At 52.1% G+C, this 18928-nt stretch overlaps 6 protein-coding genes across 6 annotated transcripts; 1 reads left to right on the forward strand and 5 right to left on the reverse strand.

The window, feature by feature from the left end:
- Positions 1–885: 885 nt before the first annotated feature.
- LAESUDRAFT_758208 (acid protease) lies at positions 886–3199 on the reverse strand (the record flags this gene model as incomplete). The annotated part of the gene is made up of 13 exons (XM_040912422.1): positions 886–1205; positions 1258–1414; positions 1477–1598; positions 1644–1756; positions 1816–1939; positions 2000–2070; positions 2126–2255; positions 2308–2401; positions 2467–2536; positions 2593–2656; positions 2710–2789; positions 2845–2945; positions 3008–3199. 13 exons carry the CDS (start codon positions 3197–3199, stop codon positions 886–888), a joined length of 1638 nt encoding a protein of 545 aa, XP_040765361.1.
- A 708-nt stretch (positions 3200–3907) lies between these two features.
- Positions 3908–6512, forward strand: LAESUDRAFT_698255 (armadillo/beta-catenin/plakoglobin). The gene is made up of 16 exons (XM_040906339.1): positions 3908–4071; positions 4128–4180; positions 4232–4251; positions 4307–4372; positions 4426–4501; positions 4556–4584; positions 4686–4797; positions 4857–4912; positions 4962–5056; positions 5109–5175; positions 5226–5426; positions 5475–5648; positions 5696–5724; positions 5779–5956; positions 6012–6282; positions 6344–6512. Exons 1-16 carry the CDS (start codon positions 3914–3916, stop codon positions 6361–6363), a joined length of 1605 nt encoding a protein of 534 aa, XP_040765362.1. The 5' UTR covers positions 3908–3913; the 3' UTR covers positions 6364–6512.
- Positions 6513–6574: 62 nt separating this feature from the next.
- LAESUDRAFT_811890 (uncharacterized protein) lies at positions 6575–11712 on the reverse strand. The gene is made up of 10 exons (XM_040914355.1): positions 11259–11712; positions 11104–11205; positions 9574–11043; positions 9247–9516; positions 8396–9175; positions 7969–8337; positions 7623–7916; positions 7327–7569; positions 7138–7268; positions 6575–7086 (listed from the first exon to the last, which is right to left on the reverse strand). Exons 1-10 carry the CDS (start codon positions 11559–11561, stop codon positions 6774–6776), a joined length of 4275 nt encoding a protein of 1424 aa, XP_040765363.1. The 5' UTR covers positions 11562–11712; the 3' UTR covers positions 6575–6773.
- A 268-nt stretch (positions 11713–11980) lies between these two features.
- LAESUDRAFT_758211 (uncharacterized protein) lies at positions 11981–12946 on the reverse strand (the record flags this gene model as incomplete). Its single annotated transcript, XM_040912423.1, has 7 exons — positions 11981–12164; positions 12219–12338; positions 12395–12472; positions 12526–12596; positions 12651–12733; positions 12788–12807; positions 12867–12946. 7 exons carry the CDS (start codon positions 12944–12946, stop codon positions 11981–11983), a joined length of 636 nt encoding a protein of 211 aa, XP_040765364.1.
- Positions 12947–13274: 328 nt separating this feature from the next.
- LAESUDRAFT_736244 (PRMT5-domain-containing protein) lies at positions 13275–16160 on the reverse strand (the record flags this gene model as incomplete). Its single annotated transcript, XM_040910677.1, has 12 exons — positions 13275–13631; positions 13693–13892; positions 13943–14188; positions 14250–14425; positions 14475–14597; positions 14651–14694; positions 14749–14826; positions 14883–15068; positions 15123–15289; positions 15343–15667; positions 15729–15814; positions 15872–16160. 12 exons carry the CDS (start codon positions 16158–16160, stop codon positions 13275–13277), a joined length of 2277 nt encoding a protein of 758 aa, XP_040765365.1.
- A 273-nt stretch (positions 16161–16433) lies between these two features.
- On the reverse strand, positions 16434–17484 carry LAESUDRAFT_698265 (ankyrin; the record flags this gene model as incomplete). The annotated part of the gene is made up of 5 exons (XM_040906340.1): positions 16434–16886; positions 16941–17068; positions 17121–17176; positions 17323–17354; positions 17407–17484. The coding sequence occupies 5 exons, from the start codon at positions 17482–17484 to the stop codon at positions 16509–16511; spliced, it is 672 nt and encodes a 223-aa protein (XP_040765366.1). The 3' UTR covers positions 16434–16508.
- Between the last annotated feature and the right edge of the window lie 1444 nt (positions 17485–18928).

The following is an 18928-nucleotide window of genomic DNA, read 5'->3' on the forward strand; positions in this document are numbered from 1 at the left end:
TGTGAAGTGGATGAATCCGAGGATGACTTCCGGTCGCAACACCAATGCAATTATCAAGAATCATCAGCCACCGTGTGAACGTCTTCATTTTGACAGTCCGATCCGGCACCACTGAAAATGGATGTTCTCCGACGCAGCTCCGCCATTCTCAGCTCGAATGGACCTTCTAAACCTTCCTTATTTGGGTATGATTCTCGTTCTGGCAGCCACTCACTCCTTACACTTCTCCCAGAGAACACAGGGCTCGTGCAATATATGTCGGCTTCTGTCAACATAGAGTTCACATATATACGAAATCTACCTGAGAGCCTCATGAGACCACGTTCAGCTGTACGAGCAAGCGAGCCTCGGGAAAGCTTCAAAATGAGGCTCTTCACTGTAAGTACTCGTCCCATATGCTAGCAACATGCAATGTCAAAAATCTGAATAGACAGCCTTGGCTGTGATACTTGCATGTACATTGCGTGAATTTTTCAGATTTTTGAACGCGTTATTCAGACGGGAAAGACGTGAATTGCATTAGGGTTGCAATTGCATTGTGGGGCCACTGAGACAGTTTGAATGATCATGTGGTTCCGTGATGAAATGGCCGATCATCCAGAATCAACATTCATTGGAGTTCCTCTTGAGTTATTGGCCTCGCTACGTTCCACACACAATCAGACACTAGTAGGTCATGGCATCATATATACGAGGTATATACATTTTTACAAACCAGTCCGCATTGCGAGCCACTCATGTGCGATCGCGTACCATCAGCGTGTACAATACAACGACGACCGTAGTTTAAATAGATGATGGGTGTAGCAAGTGCTATCTATAAAATATGTTATGGTCCCCAAAGTAAAGTTGCAGGCGCCTCCTTTTCAACGACACGTAGGACGCTCAATGGGTGGGGCGAGCAGAATCGTCATACGGGTTGGTAAATGCCTCGCTCTCTGGCTCGTATGCTTTGTCGTTGCCGAAATGTGCTGTCGGGATCATGGTGGGAACCTGCCTGTACTGCTTGTTCCTCGATGACCTGACAACGCTGACTAGCACTGCAATCAGAAGCACGAGCACTGCAGCAACCAGGCCCATGATGATGTACGAATTGCGCAACAAATCGCTGTTGTCTGAGGAGGAACCAGCAGATGGTGAGGCCGAAGACGCAGCAAGTTCGTCAGCCAACTTGTCCTTAGCCGCTGCCGATGATGTGATTGAAGCTGTACACACGGACATCAATACAGCGCTACATGGCGAGAGTGGCGCACAGACCTGATGTCGACGTAGGCGTCACTAAGGAGTAGGTGGTCGTTGCCGACGCAACTTCACCGGAAGAGGAGACGTTGGCGAACTGGCTGTATTCAGATCCTGCAATTCGGAGCAAGTTCGCATGATCAAAGTTTGCCCAAGCTTCATCCGCATCCGTTATCTGTTCAGCGTATGACATGAGTCTAGATAAGCTGTGACGAATCTGAGCTGCTGGCGACTCACACTCAGGATCTGCATGTATGGCGATTCGTCGCCACTGCCAGTGAAGTTCTTGCCGAAGTTCATGAGGCTGTATACGTTGCGCAGGAACGCATCGCCCAAGATCCAGTCTAGCAGACCCCCGTCTATACGTCAGTTTGTTCTTCCTATACGTCAAACTTGAGACTCACCAACTCCGGCGCCATCAGGTGTAGCGGAGAATGCTCCAGCGCAAAAGAAAGTGCCATCGTCGTTAACTTGAATATTCGTCGCATCAATAGGGTTCATGGGATACACGCTCGACCTAGCGTCGCTTTCCGATAAAGATTGATGCTTGCTTCAATCAGTCGCGAAATAACATACCCGAAAACCATGCTGATGTTGACCTTGGTCGTGCAGGGCAAAACGTACCTCCCGAGAGTCTCGTTCCACACTGAGCCAGGTAAGTCTTTGTACATCGCATCGACGTAGTACTCAGGTGCGTTCGCTGGAATGGTGACACGTCAGCCCCACTAGCTCTAATCTAGATAATCGCAAGTACACAAACCGAGGGCTGTTCCGGTGTCAAGAACGATCAAGGTCTGATTCTTGCTGGGCTCAGCGATCACCCCAACCGCCCTATCGGAAGCTGAATTAAACACCGCTTGAGAGGGGTGAACAGTGGTTTGCTTACCCGTTGGAATGGCCGGTGTAGTATTCGCCGTTGATGTAAACCCCATCCATGTATGTTTCCCAACCGAACTCAGAGACTACAGGAAGTTTAGGAGCATTGGTGATCTCAGTGTAGTTCGATACAAGCTCAGCTTTAAGTCGTATTTCAGACCCAGTAAACACTGAAGACAGATGGTTCCGCACCAATAGTCATAATACCACCTTCTGTGTAACCGAAATCCGAGCGAGAAAGGAGGAACGTGATGAAATTTGGCTCATCAGGGTTGAGGTTAAAAACCTAAAGGGTAAAGTCAGACATTACTCGAAGCGTCAAAACGAGCGTAATCGAGCCGAGATTCTCACATTCACGAGAAATGGAAAACCGTCATACGAGGAGTTCACAAGATGATTGAAAACGCTCGATAGACTGGGCCTACAATAATTCTGCTGTTGAGCGATCACGGGTTCGAAACAGTACCGGGTACGTACGGGCCGACGCCTAATAGACCGACGTCAATACCGTCATAACTGGCGTTGCTGCCAGGAGCATTTACTAGCAAATATTGAGCTTAAAAGAATTGAAGGTCGTGCGATAAGCTGACTCACTGAAGGCTTGGCCGTTTACTGTGAATTCACCGAGCGAAACATTGCCAAGAACAATGGGGCCGGATGCAGCACTTGTGTCACTGAGAACGAGGGCTTGTAAGTTTGGGATCAAGTTATGCTGGTTAAATCACGTACACATACGCGACTGTAGCATTGATGCCGGTGTCTACGAGACCGTCAAGCGTGACGCCTTCCGTATTCAGCCAGAGATCGGCGCTGCCGGAATCGATTTGCACCTATGAATCAAAATGTGAAATGAAGATGAGAATGAAACCCAATGGCCATGGTTGATCCACACCTGGAACGGCTGCCCCTGAACATATACAGTGGCAGTATATAGGGCATCCTCGACATTCGTCCAACCTAAATTCCCGCCATAATGTGAATTGATAGAGACGGTGGTAGAATGGATTTTGGCGCGGCGCTCAAAGGGAACGCTAAGTGCATGAGCGGTGCCGAGGAAAGGCAGGAGAAGGGGAACCAAGAGCATGTCGAAGGGGTTGGTAAAAAGCAGAGCTGCGACGCCTGCTATATATCATGTACCGGCCACATGATGGAAAGGCCAACAACGAGTAAGCGGCATCATGATCAATTGATGAGGCAAACCTGGAAAGGTCCGCACAGCCTAACGGGGTGCTGTCGCTACGGAAGAGCGATAGGGTCATTTCTGAAATCCGACAATCGGAGTAGCAAGTGGTTATAAGACGTTAGCGTTCACCATATGCGAGAAACCCGAGCACCATTCGCGCCTCATGTGGAGGGAGAGCTTTCATTGAGCCGCAGGATTCCATTTCAAACGACGCCCGTCGGGCACGAGCATCATACCTTTTCATTTAATCGTCAGTACTCGAGTGCGCTAACCATAACGAGACAGCGCCCAATATGCGTTTGGGCTCTAATATGGACGCCATGCTGCATTGTGAAGTAAGACATCGCGAAGGAGTACCGAGTGCGCCGAGAGACCCTGGATCGTTTGAGATGCCCTCAAGGTGTGCCGGAGATACAACGCGCCGTATGTTATTGCGACGACATCGCTCGGGAATGGTAGTGATGGTGGTAGTGGGCACTGCAACATTTTGATGGTACTAGGCTGGTGGCAGCGCAGCCTGCAGGCACGCCCTGTCACAATACAGATGATACTCGTCACATCACGGCCTCGTGTCGCGCCATCGTGGCCAAGGCTCGCTGGGCTCACAATCTAACAATGTCCATCACCATGCATGCCACCACTGACAATGCGGGTGCAAGAACCCATCTTCAAAGGCCTCCTCTATCGCGGACGGTTACGGCGCTCACAGCGCGCGATATTCTCTTGCAAGCCAAAAAGAATACAGTTCTCAAATCACACGGTCGTCCACCGTGGTATGTAGCTGCCGTTGTGTTTGGTGCGATCACAGGTTCATTGAGATTACATTCAGGTACGGAGAAGACGGTGCTCCCATAAGCGATGCGTTTGTAATCGGAATAGCTGGTACGAGAACCCATACGCGTAAATAGCTTAATACTTATGCTCAATTCTCAGGAGGATCTGCCAGCGGGAAGGTTTGTCCTCAATTCAACTTGAGGGATCTATTCGACGTGTTTAACGCGCATTCAGACACATGTAGCGCGTCAGATTGTCAAATCGCTGGGATCCATCCCAACGGTGATCATTCTCTCCCAAGTGAGTCGGCTGAGATAGCACATATGCGATCCCGGTATCTCATCTCCATTCAGGACAGCTTTTACAAGCGTCACACAAGAGAAGAGATTGACCTCGCGTTTGCTAATCGATTCGACTTAGATCATCCTGGTACCAATATCTGCTTGTCATTCGCTACATGTGTATTGATCTAGATCTTTACAGATGCTATTGATATGCCCCTGTTTTCCTCTGTATGTGTTCTTACTGATCTTGCGCGTGCTTGGATCCGAGGTGTACTTGAACTTTGAAGGTTCATCATATTATGGTCCCGTGATGTCGCTTTTCGCAGCAGTGTCTAGCAGATTTGAAGGCCTGCAGACAGACCATTATGCCGGTCTACTCGTTTACGGAGCATCAGCGACTGGATGAAACCAGGTATCTGTACGGTGCTGCTATCATTATAGGTGAGAGCGCAATGTCGCTGTCGCCTCCTACGAGTATGCTCATCGAACGCACATGAAAGCGGAGGGGATTATGGTACTACATGACCAGTCCCTCAGGGATCTGTATGATTTGAAGGTGTGTTGCCTCGTACCCAGGTGTCCGATCTATTCGACCTCGGTATCAGATTTTCGTCCAATGTGACTCGGATCTCATGCTCGCCCGCCGCATTCGACGCGACGTGAAAGAGCGAGGCAGATCTGTCGACGGCATTCTTGAGCAGTAAGGGTTTCGGCAATATAGAGGTGTCAGTGGTCTTACAATACTTGTTTAGATATCTGCGATATGTGAAGCCTTCATATGACAACTTCGTACTGCCAACATCCCGCTATGCTCACATTGTGGGTAGATAATCATGCCTATTCTTGAGTCATGCTAATAAACAGTCCAGATCGTTCCTGGTTCTGACAATGCTGTAGCTATCGACCTCATCTCCACTCACGTCCGCCGCCAGCTCAGTGAACGCACCACGCGGCTCCGGCAACGCTTCGCGGATGCAGGGCCGCGTGATCTTCTTCCTCACAATCATACCCCTAATCCCACGAAGGAATGCCTTAGGATCACACTCCTGCCTCAGACGCCTCAACTCCAGGTATACATCTCTGAATTTTACGATAGAAATCTACTAATAGACCAGCAGGGCATATTGACCGTGCTCAGAGATCGCACTACCCGGCGAGGGGACTTCATCTTCTTCCTCGATAGATTAGCTACTCTGTTGGTAGAAAAAGCCACGGAGTTGTTACCATACCGTCCGAAGACCGTTGTCACTCCTGTTGAGGTTGAGTCGCATGGTAAACAGTTAAATGCGGAGGTACGTCAGCTCATCACCGCCATCACATCGGTACTCAATTTTCTCAGTACGTTTGCGGAGTGTCAATCTTGCGATCGTACGTCTTCCAAACGGGATTGTGGTGGTGATGTTTTCTCACAGATGGCTGTAGCGGCGGCCCGTTGGAGCACGGGCTTCGCAGAGTGATCAACAACATAGCCATTGGATCGCTGTTGATTCAATCCGATGCCAGCACTGGCGAGCCGCTATTGTTGCACCTTCAGCTGCCTATTTGTATTCGCCACAGACATCTTGCAGAGCAAAGCTGGGTCTTTTTGCTCGACGCGCAGGTAAGTGTAATCTCGTTCAGTCTATTTACCTCCGTAACATGCTTCCATTTTATAGATCGGCACAGGAGCCGCAGCGTTCATGGCCATCAGAGTTCTTCTCGATCATGGTGTGCGCCAAGATCATATCATCTTCATCACGATCCTGGTTGCGCGTTCTGGAGGCATATCCGCGCTTCAACGTGCATTCCCTGACGTGCAGATTGTTTGTGCCGCGGTGGACGATGGACTGCGAGAACTCTGGCTGGAAGATGAGGTGGAAGGCGAAGGTCACAGTAGCAGTGGGGGCCGTCGAGCCTGGGTAGTGGAGCCTGGGATGGGTCAGATCGGTGAGTGATGGTGGAGTGTGTTGTGAGATATGGAACGGCTGATAATCGTGGTCATGTTCAGGTGATCGTTACTACCTATGATAGCTATAGGTGACCTGGGACATCACTTGGAGCACAGGATATTCATTGTTAGCATGTGATGGTTACTTTAATGATGACGTGTGAACATTCCGAGTCCTGATCTGCATACACAGCGCTTCACAGCTGCACTGCAGTCATGCTGTTATACGAAGCTAGCTCTCTTGTTGCTCAATGTGTGCACCATGCTCAATTAAATCATGGTGAATCAGTTCGGTCAAAGTCATGTCAGTAAAATGGTTATTCCAGAGTGCTGGACCACATTTGATGGGTATAGAAGTAAATGTAGCAAACAGGATACGAAGCTCAAAAACTATACAGCATAGATGTGAAGTATTGCAATCTCAATTATTCCAGAGTAAATATGAGATAGATCCATTACGATGGTTGCACTCGCAAACGTCTTGCAGAGATCACATCACTATGCACCATCTCGACTTCCTTCTTTCACCAACATCGCCATTAGCAGCGTTGGCTGTCGTTTCGAGCGCAGGAGAAGCCAAAGCACTGGTGGAACTCTTGGAAAACTCGCCCTCCGCGTTCTCATGTGATAGCCGACCAGCGTGATGAGGCGACTTCGAGGAACTGGAGAACCATCCTCCCGGGAAGAAGCGAGAGGACGTGTTGGACCCATTCCTCGCACGGGTTGAGGGAGACTTGGGTTCGCCTTGAGTGGCTTGGTCTTGCTGTTCGCCATTCGCCGTTGTCAGCGGCGTCAATTCAGGTCTAGTCACGTTAATGAGACGATGTAACAACCTAGCCGTAGCAATTACGCACTTGGATGCTTGGGTCTCCGAAGCCTCAATGACTCCAACTGCCTTCGGTGTTCCAGGCCCTTGCGTCGTGACAGAATATGATGGTGTCCACGGACGGGCAGGAGGCTCGCCAACAACGAGACCGTCATTGTTCTATGAGACGTGAGACGTTCGTCACGACGTGTGAGCGACAGAAGAAGCTACCACCCACCGTTGACAACTGTTTCTGGACGATAACCTCAGTAACAATCTCTCGCACTGCCGTTTCTGCTTGCTCCTCAGCTTGTGTGACAGGAGCCGGCAGCTGTTCCAATTGATCCAGTTCCTTTTCTTCCATGGCAATTGGACCGTTCAAAGGACTAGTGCCCTGTCGGGTCACAGAGTATGAAGGCGTCCACGGTGATTTTGGTCTCTCGGCGTCTTTGGTGGTGACAGTAGATACATCAACAGAAAGCTGTGGAAGATAGGTGTGAGATAGAAAGAATCACCAGAAAACTAGAAACATACCTGTGGAGCGGCTTGTGCATTAGATGCGAGGATGTCTGGCGAGGCTTCTTCGACTACCTCGATAATAGTGGTCTCGACCACAGGAAAGTCTGTTTGAACTGACGTGCTCTCGCTCGCAACCATGGCTGGCAAGGGTGCAAGTCCTTCTACATCAGCATCTTCAGTCGCACGTGCTATTTGCAAGGGACTAGTGCCTAGAGAGTTCACGGAGTAAGATGGGACCCAGGAAGCCGACTTTCCCTCCTCTCCAGCCTCATCCGTGATCACATCCGCCGCAGTGCCATCGATATTCACCTAGATTGCAAATCAGATATGACCCTTAGCAGAGATAGCTTGGCATCCTTACGTCTGATACAGTGTCCTCGGTCGCCGAGACAACCGATGGCACCGACTCTTGAGCAAAAGCGATGTTGCCGACAACCTCGGTTTCTGGAGCTGGGGAGATCGTTATCTGAACCGCCTCTGCTTCAACGACTTGTTCATCGCTATTAGCATCCGCCGCAGCTTCGTCAAGTGGTTTCGGTGAATGCAAGGGACTGCCACCCTGCGAGCTGACCGAGTACGAACGGACCCACGTAGCTTTTGGAGGTTCTTCCGCGGCCTCCGTCGGTCCAAGCTTCGGCGAATGGACAGGGCTAGTACCTTGGGAGCTGACGGAATAGGAACGAACCCAAGTGGGCTTCGCTGCCTCTTCCTCGGTAGTCTCGGTAGCGTCCTGTCGGGATAAGAATTATTGAATAACTGGACAATACGGGCGATGCAGCAGAACGTACCTCCACTATAGAGACCTTCATTGCAGACGGTTCCTCGGTTAGGACGTCGACGATCTCGGCTCGGATCACAGGCACCGCGATCGCCGTTTCCTCGACCGTGGAGGACTCAGCCTGAGCCTCGTTCGCAGGCGGCGGAAGTTGCTCTAACTCCGCAATCTCCTCTTTGTCCTCATCAGCGTCGGCGTCAACTCCGGATCCTTGCCTGGTGACGCTGTAGGACGGCGTCCACGGTGACTTAGGGCGCTCCGTCTCTGTTGCTGCTGCAGGGAGCGACCCTTCCGCAGCAGGAAGGTTGTCCTGTTCAACGACCTTGCCAGCTATATCCTCGCTGACGTCGATCGTCACAGCTGGGGTAGCGTCTTCTTCGACAACAGATATACCTGCCTCGGGCACGGCCTTCTCCGCAGCGCTAATGATACTCGTTGCAGGCACTTCTTGCTCCTGTATTCGTTTACTACGATGGGTGCCAGAAGCATTCGAGGAAGGACACACCTGATGAGACTCGACCACCGCAGCGTCCTCAGCGTCATCGTGATCGAGATGTTCCAAGATCGGAACCTGAGCAGCGAGCTCCTGAACCCCGGCGCCAGCGACGGTTGCAAGGCCAGCCTGAAGAACATGGTGCGCGACTCCAGTAGATCCTTCTTGTGCGTCCTCCTTCGCTGCAGTTGCAGATTCTTCCGCAACGACTGGAGCTTCCTCACGGCTTGCCACTTGGTCGGCGTCAACGTAAGCTGCTGGCACGTGCTTCTCATCTAGCTGAGCGGCTTCATTTCCGGGCTAGCGTGAGTAGGATGACAATCATATATCAAACCACGGACAGAAGGGAATGTTAGAGTTTGAGAGCGCACCTGAGCCACGTTGTTTCCAGCTTGTTCGACTTCACCAGCTTGAACAACTTCCACCAACGTCTCAGTGGGCTGTTCCTGAGCCTTTGCGGCTGGTATGGATGTCTCAACCTCAGTATTGGCGACGGCAGTCTCAATAGGTGCTGATCCAGAATACTCTATATCTGTCACCTCTTCCGAAGTCACAATGGCAGGCTGAGCTTCGCCATCTACAGCTGGTAACTCTGAAGGTGCTTCAGGAACCGCTTCGGTCGTTACAATCGCAGCCTCCACCTGTAGTCAGGAAAACAGTCAGGTGAATCAGAATAAATAACATACATTAGTACTCACTGCAGCACTCAATGGCTCTTCCCCTCCTGCAACAGCGGTGTCCGGCTCATATGTAGCAGTCGCTTCGGCAAGAATCGCCTCTGCAACAGACCCCTCCGCGATCAAAGAGCTTGCGGCCTCAGTCGACCCGGAAGCTGCACGACCTGCTTCCGTGAGAACCTCGGCGACATCAGCGGTCACTGCGACAGGAGTATCCTCTTCGACTGCTACGGCCTCCGCTCCGTTTACAGGGTTCATCTCAGTCACCTGAACCGCGACCGGCTCCTCGGTCGCGAATTGCTCCGCAGCAGGGACCCGTTCGCCAACATCTTCTCCCTCAGATTGAGTCGCCTCTTCGAGGGTGACAGCGTCCTCCCGAGGATCTGTAGCTACCACATCCACAACCGGTATTTCCTCGATAGAAGCGATCTCCTCAGGCTTGAGCTCCTCTACTGTAGCCTGCTCTTCTACCACAATGGCTTCTTCCACGGCCGTTAGCTCTTCTACCGGGGTTTCCGTAGCCGTGGCCGCCTCCTCTTCCTGCTTTTCCTCACTGATTGCGGCAGTTGCAGCCTCTTGCTCAACGGTAACAGTCTCCCCGACGGATGAGGTTTCCTGTGGCGCCAGTTCTTCACTTGCAACTGACTCCTCTGGATGAGCAGGCTCCTCAGTGCTGATCTCCACAGGCGCAGCTACTTCCTCGGATACGACAGCAGCTTCTGCCGCAGGCGCACGCTCCTCGAAAGTCGTCGATTCTTCGGGCGCAGGAGTCGCTTCACGAGCGGTCTCCTCAACCTGTGCTGAGTTTCTCCTTTCAGCAGCAGCACGCTCCTCGCTCAAGCTTGTCTGCTCAGCGACTACAATTTCCTCTGTCGGTGCTGCTTCTTCCTCTGCGGCCGGTTTTTCAGCATGAGCTGCCTCTTCCGCGGTAGAGAGCTCCCCAGCAGCGATTGCCTCTTCTACTGCGACAATCTCTTCAGCAGACGCTTCCTTGGCGGTGGAAGACTCATCACCTGTGCCCGCCTCTTCGGCAATGTCCTCCGTCACCGTGTCAACCTCTTCAGTGGCTGCGGCCTCTACAACAGGCGTAGCGCCTTCCCCGGTGGTAATTTCCTCAGTCGCATTTGGTTCGCCAGGGATCTCGCTTTCTTCAGCGAGAGCAGTCTCCTTAGTAGGTGCAGTCTCCTCGGTGGGCGCTTCTCCTTCGGTAGCAACAAGCTCGGTAGGTGCCACGGCCACAGTCTCATCAACAGCAGCCGACGCGTTTTCCTCATGTGCCTCCTCCTGTTGAGTTTCAGGCTCTTCGCTTGAATTGTGCTGCTCTTCGGCTGCAGAGAATATTTGCGCTGCGGTCTGCGGTATCTCAGCAGTTGTCTCATTCGCCTCATCGGAGGACGCTTTCTCCGCAGCAGCAGCAGCATCGGTCTGCTCCGATTCGGCTGACGTCACCACCGACGATCCAAGCTCGCCTCGCTGCTCAAGCACGTCACTCTGCATCGGATGATCTATCAGACACAAAAATACGCGCCATATACGCAATCAGATACTGACCGTGGCCGGAGCGTGCTCATCAATCGCATGCGAGTGAGCTGACTCGGCCAATGCTACGGCCGGACGCTCCTCAATGTCGTTAAGTATATCATCCTGAAGGGTCTACGTACGCTTAGCGCGCTCAGCCAGATGATAGATAAGACATTATTGCGTACCTCAGATACTGGCGGGTGCGGCTCACCAGTCCCATTGGCTGCGTCGCCATTAAATGAGTCCAACGCGGGTATTTTATTTGCGAGCGAGGAATCTCTGTCTATCTCCTCTGACACTTGCTCGTGTGCTGCCGCGTCCCCCTCATGCAAATCGACCACGTCATCAATCTCCCTGCTGGTATGATGATTTCGGAGTGTGCTGTCTTTGTCTTGTATGGTGACCGATGCGTCCGCCGCTTGCAGAGCATGATTCATGTCCTGGACGACAGGATCGGCATGCTCTAGGCCCTCGAGCGCAACAGACATGCCAGCAGATGTGTTGATAGCCTAAGATGTTGTTTTACAAGAGAAAATGTCGCCGCGAGCGTTGGCGGGTTAGATGAAGAGTGTGTCGCTCGCTGGTATATGGATTGGGAAAGAGAAAGAGAAGGAGAAGGCGCGCGCTTTCCAAAGTCGAGTGAGTCTGTCCTCGTGCTGTGACGATCAATTGTGATTCTGAAGTTCCGGCTAGCTACGCGATGCCCACGTGACCGTTCTAGAATGACACGCCGATTTACGTCCCTGATTTTTTTGCTCCCGTTGGATGCTTCCGCTATGGCGCATCTCACCCTCTTTCACTCTGCGTGCACATCATGCATGGCGTCAATACAATTGCTACTCGATACAGTATAGACCTAGGCTGTGCGCGATGGATGAATGTCCACAGTACAGACATCGCATCCGGCTCAGAAGAGGGCAACCCCCACCAGACCCAACAACACGACCGCAGCAAATGAGCCAATGGAGGTCGAATGGCCGGCGCCGCTGCTGCTCGAGGATGAGGACGAAGACGAGCTACTGCCTGCGGTGTGAGTGACGCTCGCGCTTGCGCTGCTTCCGGCGGACGAGCTAGTCATTGACGTAGAAGTTCTGGAGCCCATGCAGGTCAGTCAGAGACTTCGATCACAGGTGAAAGCTACGAACCTTCCCGACGATGTACCGGACGAAGTAGTCGACGAGTTAGCAGATGCTTCGCCGGATGACATTGCCGACGATCCCGAGCTACTATTTGAGCCGCCTTCGTTCACGGAGGTACTCACACAGCTGCGCCGATCACCACCGGGGTAAGTCACGGCCCGTTCATATTAGAGCTCACTGACCTGTTGTTGGTGCCTGGCTCAACAGTCTGCACGTCGGAGTATACGGTCGTACCAGTGTTGTCCTTCAGGACGGACGTGCTGGGTGCACAGTGAACGAGGAGCCCGAGCGCGATTTCCATGAACCAACTCACAATTGCGTTCCAGCAGATAAATCGACAACCCAGGTGTGGCTTGTCCCGTCCTGTTGGCCGAAGTTCTTCAGCTATATAAGCTCGTCGTCAATGCATATCCTCAGTCGTTCTGTGAACCAGCTTACGGCAGCCGCACCCGTGTTGGTCCCGGGCACCAACGAGAGGAAGTAAGGCGGCGTTCCACCGTTCCAGCTGAACGAGGTCGGTTCTGTGGGGTCCATGTCAACGCCCGATCTCGTCTTGCGATGCTATTGCGACATACCGCATTCCACGATATCGTTTCTTGTCAAGAGTAGGTCAGCCTCGTATGAACAACCACGGCTAACGCCCACGCAACTCACACAGTATTGATCATGAGGTTGGCGCTTACGCAGACGGGGACGAGGGCGGCGAGGCTGATGATGGCGGCAGAGTACTTCATCTTGACAGTAAGGACTGTGCGTGATGTAAGGAGTGAGACGTGGAATATGGAAGTATAGAATAGTTGAGGTACAGAGAGGTCGTCGCAAGAGGAGGATAGATGGGCGAAGTCGAGTGAACGAACTCAACTTCCTTATGTAGTCCGCCAGCCGCCGCTGTCGCGGCTAACGAATCGGTACCCGAATCTGACGGCACGCGCCTGTGGCACTCGGTGGCCGCGCTGTATGTGCTCTGACCGCGGGCTCAAAGTACTATCCCCTCTAACAACGAGTGAGCACAATTGGACCAGCAGGACATGGTGATGCGCGAGAATAATATAACTTGCAAGCTTAGAGACCAATCCAACTACTTCGACCTCGAGGATTATGCAAGCTCGTCTGTCCAATCTTGATCAGCCCAATTTGCGCCTTCTCTCCCGCTCCACCCTCGCCAAGGATCTCCGAACCTTCTTCAAGGCGCGACACGTCCACCGCATCAATGAGCGGACTGGAAGACAGTGATGGTGTCGAACTGATGGACAGGTTTGACAACCTTCGGTCCTCCTCTGTGAATGTCGGACGCACGGACGTCGCGCCTGGAACCGGGAGAAACGCCTCTGCGTACCACTCGTACCAGACCTTGCGTTGGTCGGTCAGGCGCCAGAGCGAGACATGCAGTTCAGAGTTGCTCGGAAGGTACAACGGTTCCTTTGCAATAGGAACAAGATTAGGTCATATTGTCTGTATAGATGCGTTGTAGGCGATGTACCTTGAATGGGAAAAACAGAGGGAACCAACTGAGCATGTCTTTTGATATGCGGTCCATCCGATCTGGATGGATGCTTAAGCCGACGTTACGATACAGAACAGCCTCAAAGTAGCCAGCCAGGCCATGCAGAGCACCAGCATGTGGTATGTGGAACGCAAGTTGTATTGACCTGGCATTATGACTGTTTGTCGGAGGCAAACCTGCACGAACACAATGAGCTAAGTTTGCTTGCGATACGTTACGATTATACCTTGCTCATTTAAGACCGCGTCTCTCCTAGGATGCTCAAACTCCCAGCACTCCTGCACTTTTGGCCCGCAGTTTCCACTTAGCCCTCCGCCGTCGCCGCTGAGGATGTTGATGGCTTGGAACATCACAACATAAGGCGTTTCCGCGGCCTTCTCCTCCTTAGTAACGCGGGTTTCATTGAGTAGTTTTGACGATGACAAAGGGGCTATATGCGCGGTGTATGACGCCGGTATTGAGATTCCTTCCTCTGCGGAGGAGGACGAGTCAATCTGCGATACAGTCACCACCTCGAGTGATTGGTGTCTTACCTTTCAAGAAGCGCATGGCGCCATCCAAGCATTCAGGGCTAAGCTCATTATCCCCAAACGAGCCCAACAACTCGCTGACCAATATATCTACTTTTTCCGGGACCTGCAGTGTGCGCATGTCTCCGAATAATAGCTTCACCTTGTCTCCCCACTCATTCTGCTGTCGCTGCTGCAAGCTGACTCGGACGGTCAGTATGATATAGATAACATACGCGAAGGACATACGTGACGTATGCATTCGGGTTCTTCTCAACCGCATATATAGATGCACTCCGGTTGGCTCGCTGCATGGCATTCAGACATCTTGCGACGAGAGGTCCACGACCTGCGCCTGCGACGCAGATGATACTGTAAAGATTATCAATATTTCCCGATGTTGGAGTCATGCGGATTTTGCTCACGTCTTTTCGCCTTTCGGCCGGTCCATCAGCGCTAGAAAGACCGCCTAGTCCATCCCTCAACGACATGACACGAAGTGAAATCTGGGAGGTAATCTCACCTCCTCGTACTGGTGATACTTCACCGGGTCTTGCTCAAATGTCTGATACGTGACGCTCTGCAGGTTGTCCATCAATGGCTGAACGAACATAGTCATTGACATGTGACGGCTTGGAGACACTGGATGGCACAGACCTGCAAAGGTGCTTGCAGATAGTCCTGATAACCTTGAGCAAAATGCTCAACGGTCCCCGCAGTTCTTGCTGCCTTCACTGACGGGCTTGTCTTCTCCAAATGCCGTACATACTGCGAATAGACCGCCTCCCCACCAGTTTTATGCCGTCCAGCTGATGTACCGGAAAGGATCACATTGGGATGCAGCTGACACAGCGTTCATGTGTCATGGAAACTACCTCGCTTGAAAGCAGGACACACCTTCATGATGTCCCGGATGAAGGATTGCGTTACTTTTGGGAGCACTGGGTAGCCCTTTGCGTTTGCTATGAACGTAGATGCAGGTAGAAAAAGGTGGCGTACGGGCTCCGCCGACCACTGACTGAGTACGCTGAGGACAGATGGCATAGGGGGCGTCATGTCAAGTGCTGTGCAATATGTGAGTATTAAACGCGGCGACACTACGGAGAGGTGTGCGCACTCAACGTCAGCCTGGGGTTATATTCGCATACAGTCCGAATCGCATCCCACATCTCCCAAGTGGCTACCGAGGGCTCGTCGAAGAAGAGCACGGAGGGAGAGGATACCGATGCGGCTGGCTTCGCACCCGGGGACATAGGCGAGAGGTGCAGCATGGACGGCTCATATATCGGTATACGCACGGAGAGCACCATGTAGGGTACCATGGTGAGGCAAGCGTTCACAGTCCGTGCGTACGATGCGATATTCGACCTGTTCCGTGGCGGTGGGAGAATGGCAGTATGCACGTTCAGATAGGAGGCATAGGCAAGCTCTTGTTGTAAGGCCTGCGGGAGAGAGGAAAGAGTTTGATGTGAATATGTGCGAGAAAGAATATGGACTACGCACCATCTCAGCATCATGCCGGACCCAATCATCCGTGGCATCGAGCTCTAGCCAATCCGACACCATTACAATGACCCTCTCTGCCTCATCTAGTTGCACGCTAATGAATACAACTGGATGGTCTGGCGTGGAAATGGCATGCTCACCGAGGCGAGTGAGGGTAACTTCATCGTGCAGGTATACCCGCTTCGACCTCCACTCTTCCGCACGCCGCTCGAGGGCATTTTTGTCCTCTATGCCGTCCGCGGGCAAGAGGCACATCTCCTGCCATCGTGTCTTCCACTTTTCTGTGGTGAGCGGGCAGCAAATTGCGCTGTAGTCTTTTGCTTGCGCCTCTGCGACTGCCTTCAAGACCGGCGTCTCGCCGGATACATTGGACCGCTCGGAGATGACCGCAAGGTCTTCCAGCGAGATGTGTTTCGTGATGGTGCACATTAGAGTGAGACAGAGAGGTGCAGACTATCCGTCGAGAGCGATTGCAGTGCGAAATGGAAGCTGCATGAGGAAGCCGTCAAATCTGGTCACAGCGACGCGTATTGCCTGGTGGAGTCCGTCTTAGAAGACTATCGGATTGGAATGGACGTCGGTCAGAACACTGTCCATTGACTGGAAGAGTGTCATTGTCAATCCAGGCCTAACTGTAATGAAAAGTCGTAAAGACAGTCATGTTTACCGATATACATTTCGATGCCGTTGACACACAGCACCCGCGGCACATTAAACAATTAAATAATCATTGATACAACGACACAAAACCAAGACAAGAGCACCCATACTGAGAGCTTACCCCGGCCCATCATCATCCATGCGTGATCTCTTCGTCTCTGTTCCATTTGAATCCTCACGTCTGCTGTCCTCTGCCTCAATACTCATCCCATATCCAGTGACCATCCCCTCCAGCACCGTACGTCCAACAGCCTGCCTCAGCTCTTCCTCGGGATCTCGTCCTTCGGCCGAAGCACGCTGCATGATGTCTTGCACAGACTCCATAAGAGAAGACGTCAATTGTTCTGATGCGATGTTTTGTGCATACTGTGAGGGCTGTTGCGAGGCGGTAGCGGAGACAGGCGGAGTTTCTACAGCATTGTCTCTTCTTGCAGGGGACACGCTCTCCAAGTAAGCCGCAACCTCCTCGTAGTCCTCCGCCAGGTACTCGGCAGGCTGGCAGTCGTATGAATTTCTCAACTTTCTCGGTTATGCGATTGGAATGCTCACCGACAGTCCCTCAGAGTTCCGTCGATCAACGATCGCACCATGTTCGACGAGATATCGAGCAGTCTCGACATCTTCAACAACGTACAGAGGCGTATCGCCATCGTTATCTGTGATGTTGACGTCCCCACCTATCTGGAAGGCATTCATCAACCAATCAGCGATACGGGGACTGGCGCGGACCTTTGGATATCAAATATTCGAGAACGTGGAGATGGCCATAGGATGCGGCAGCATGCCTGAATGAGGAGCAGCAATTTCAAGAGAGGTGACTGTCACGTTCGGGAAAAGACTTACATTGGAGTATAGGTATAGGGATCAGGTGTGTTTGGTGATAGAGCTATCGACCGAGTGACGGTAAGCGCATCTGCGTCGGATATTTAACACCATTACTTTACATTGATTCTCAATCAATTCCTGGGGGGCCGCCTTCAGTATCTCCCTCGGTAAGGCAATGTCGGGTACGCACCCTGACACGCTCAAGATCGCCATCTCCTGCAGCAACCCAGACGTTCTTTTCGGCCTGCACGCGTGTCGATACTGGCATGGCGGTGGGAGCGAACCTCGTCTCGTCTAATTGTGGCGCGTCCTTTTCAGGCTAGCACGTGACCGTGATGTGGCCTTTTACCGAATCTCTTCCCATCCTCACAGCCTTAAAACTTCACATAAAAATGTATTCATTGTTGTGCACTCTGATGCAGGATTTACTATGTCCAATATTTCCTACAACTTTTTATTAATCTGTCTTTCTGTGAAGTTTGCGAACAGAACAAAGGGAACGTGCCGGTTATGTTTCTCTAGACGGGCCGCCGACCGCCACACACAGCGCACTAGCAATATCTTCAATTAAGTCAGCTTGAAGGTTTCAAAATATTTGCTCGAGACGCATGGGGACTAGAAGTACATATGATCAACCTTGGTGACTTGGATCGGCTTGGTTCGCTCAATTGTATCGCCCCAATATTGCCGATCTGCATCGAATGGGATCGGATGTTGGCCTATTGCCAATATTAGGTGTACTATGAAATAACACTTTAAAAACTGTTCTTGACTGAGGGTATGAAACACGGAGGTAAACCACAGAGGTGAACCTACTCTCAAAGGCAAAGGACCAAACCAGATTTGCTGGGCATATTTTCAGGAAAATACAGGAACTCTATATACAGTCAAATGGTGCTGGAGCCGAGCCTAATGGAAGTCCCGCGCTTCCCTCCTTCCTGCGACACGGATTGAACTTCCGCTCCATGGAGAATAGACTGCGAGCTACTTGTGACGCGAAGATCTATGATCACCTGGAGTGCATAAGGCCGCTGTCGGGCCACCTGCGTGTCGAGAGCCATTGTGCTCAAAATGGACAGCGAGCCTCATGAAGGCGAGCACAAGCGGCAGAAATGGCCTCTAAATATCTTGTTTCATGTCGGCGCGGTAATGACATCGAAGGTCGACGGGAGCAGTGACAGAATAAGGAAGAGCCGCGCGAAATGGAATCGACAGGACAAGTCGATGCCGAGCAAGCCATGATTCTTGTCTTCGCTTAAGGAGCCGTCTCACAGCATGCTTGCTATCGGAGAGTAGAGCACTTCCGAGGGCATATCTGTTTTCTGGATAAGACTGCTCACATAGAGATGTGGTGATCTGTGCGGGGATGTAATGTCCGTGTCTTCCGTCGGAGAATAGAGCACTGCGTGGGCCTGCCGCGAGGACGACCGCCCTTCACGGCGCGCTGCGGCTACAGTCGCCTGATGAGAGTAAATGTGAAGCACTCTGGTCTGGCTGGCCCGTGCGCCGGTGCATCGCTTTTGCGATCGCGGCGGACTTGAGCGTCGAGGCGATCGCAAGAAGCGGATCTCACGATCGGAGGTTGATCTTCGGTCACAGCGGCAAGGAGCACCAGCGCTGGCTGGAGACGTGGGCAACGCAGCCGTGCATTTTAGAATATAGAGCTCCGAAGGCATGTGGCTCAGGCCACCAGGTGCGAGCATGGCAGTGCG

This window comes from Laetiporus sulphureus (genome assembly GCF_001632365.1).
Source record: "Laetiporus sulphureus 93-53 unplaced genomic scaffold LAESUscaffold_14, whole genome shotgun sequence".
Classification (NCBI taxonomy): domain Eukaryota; kingdom Fungi; phylum Basidiomycota; class Agaricomycetes; order Polyporales; family Laetiporaceae; genus Laetiporus; species Laetiporus sulphureus.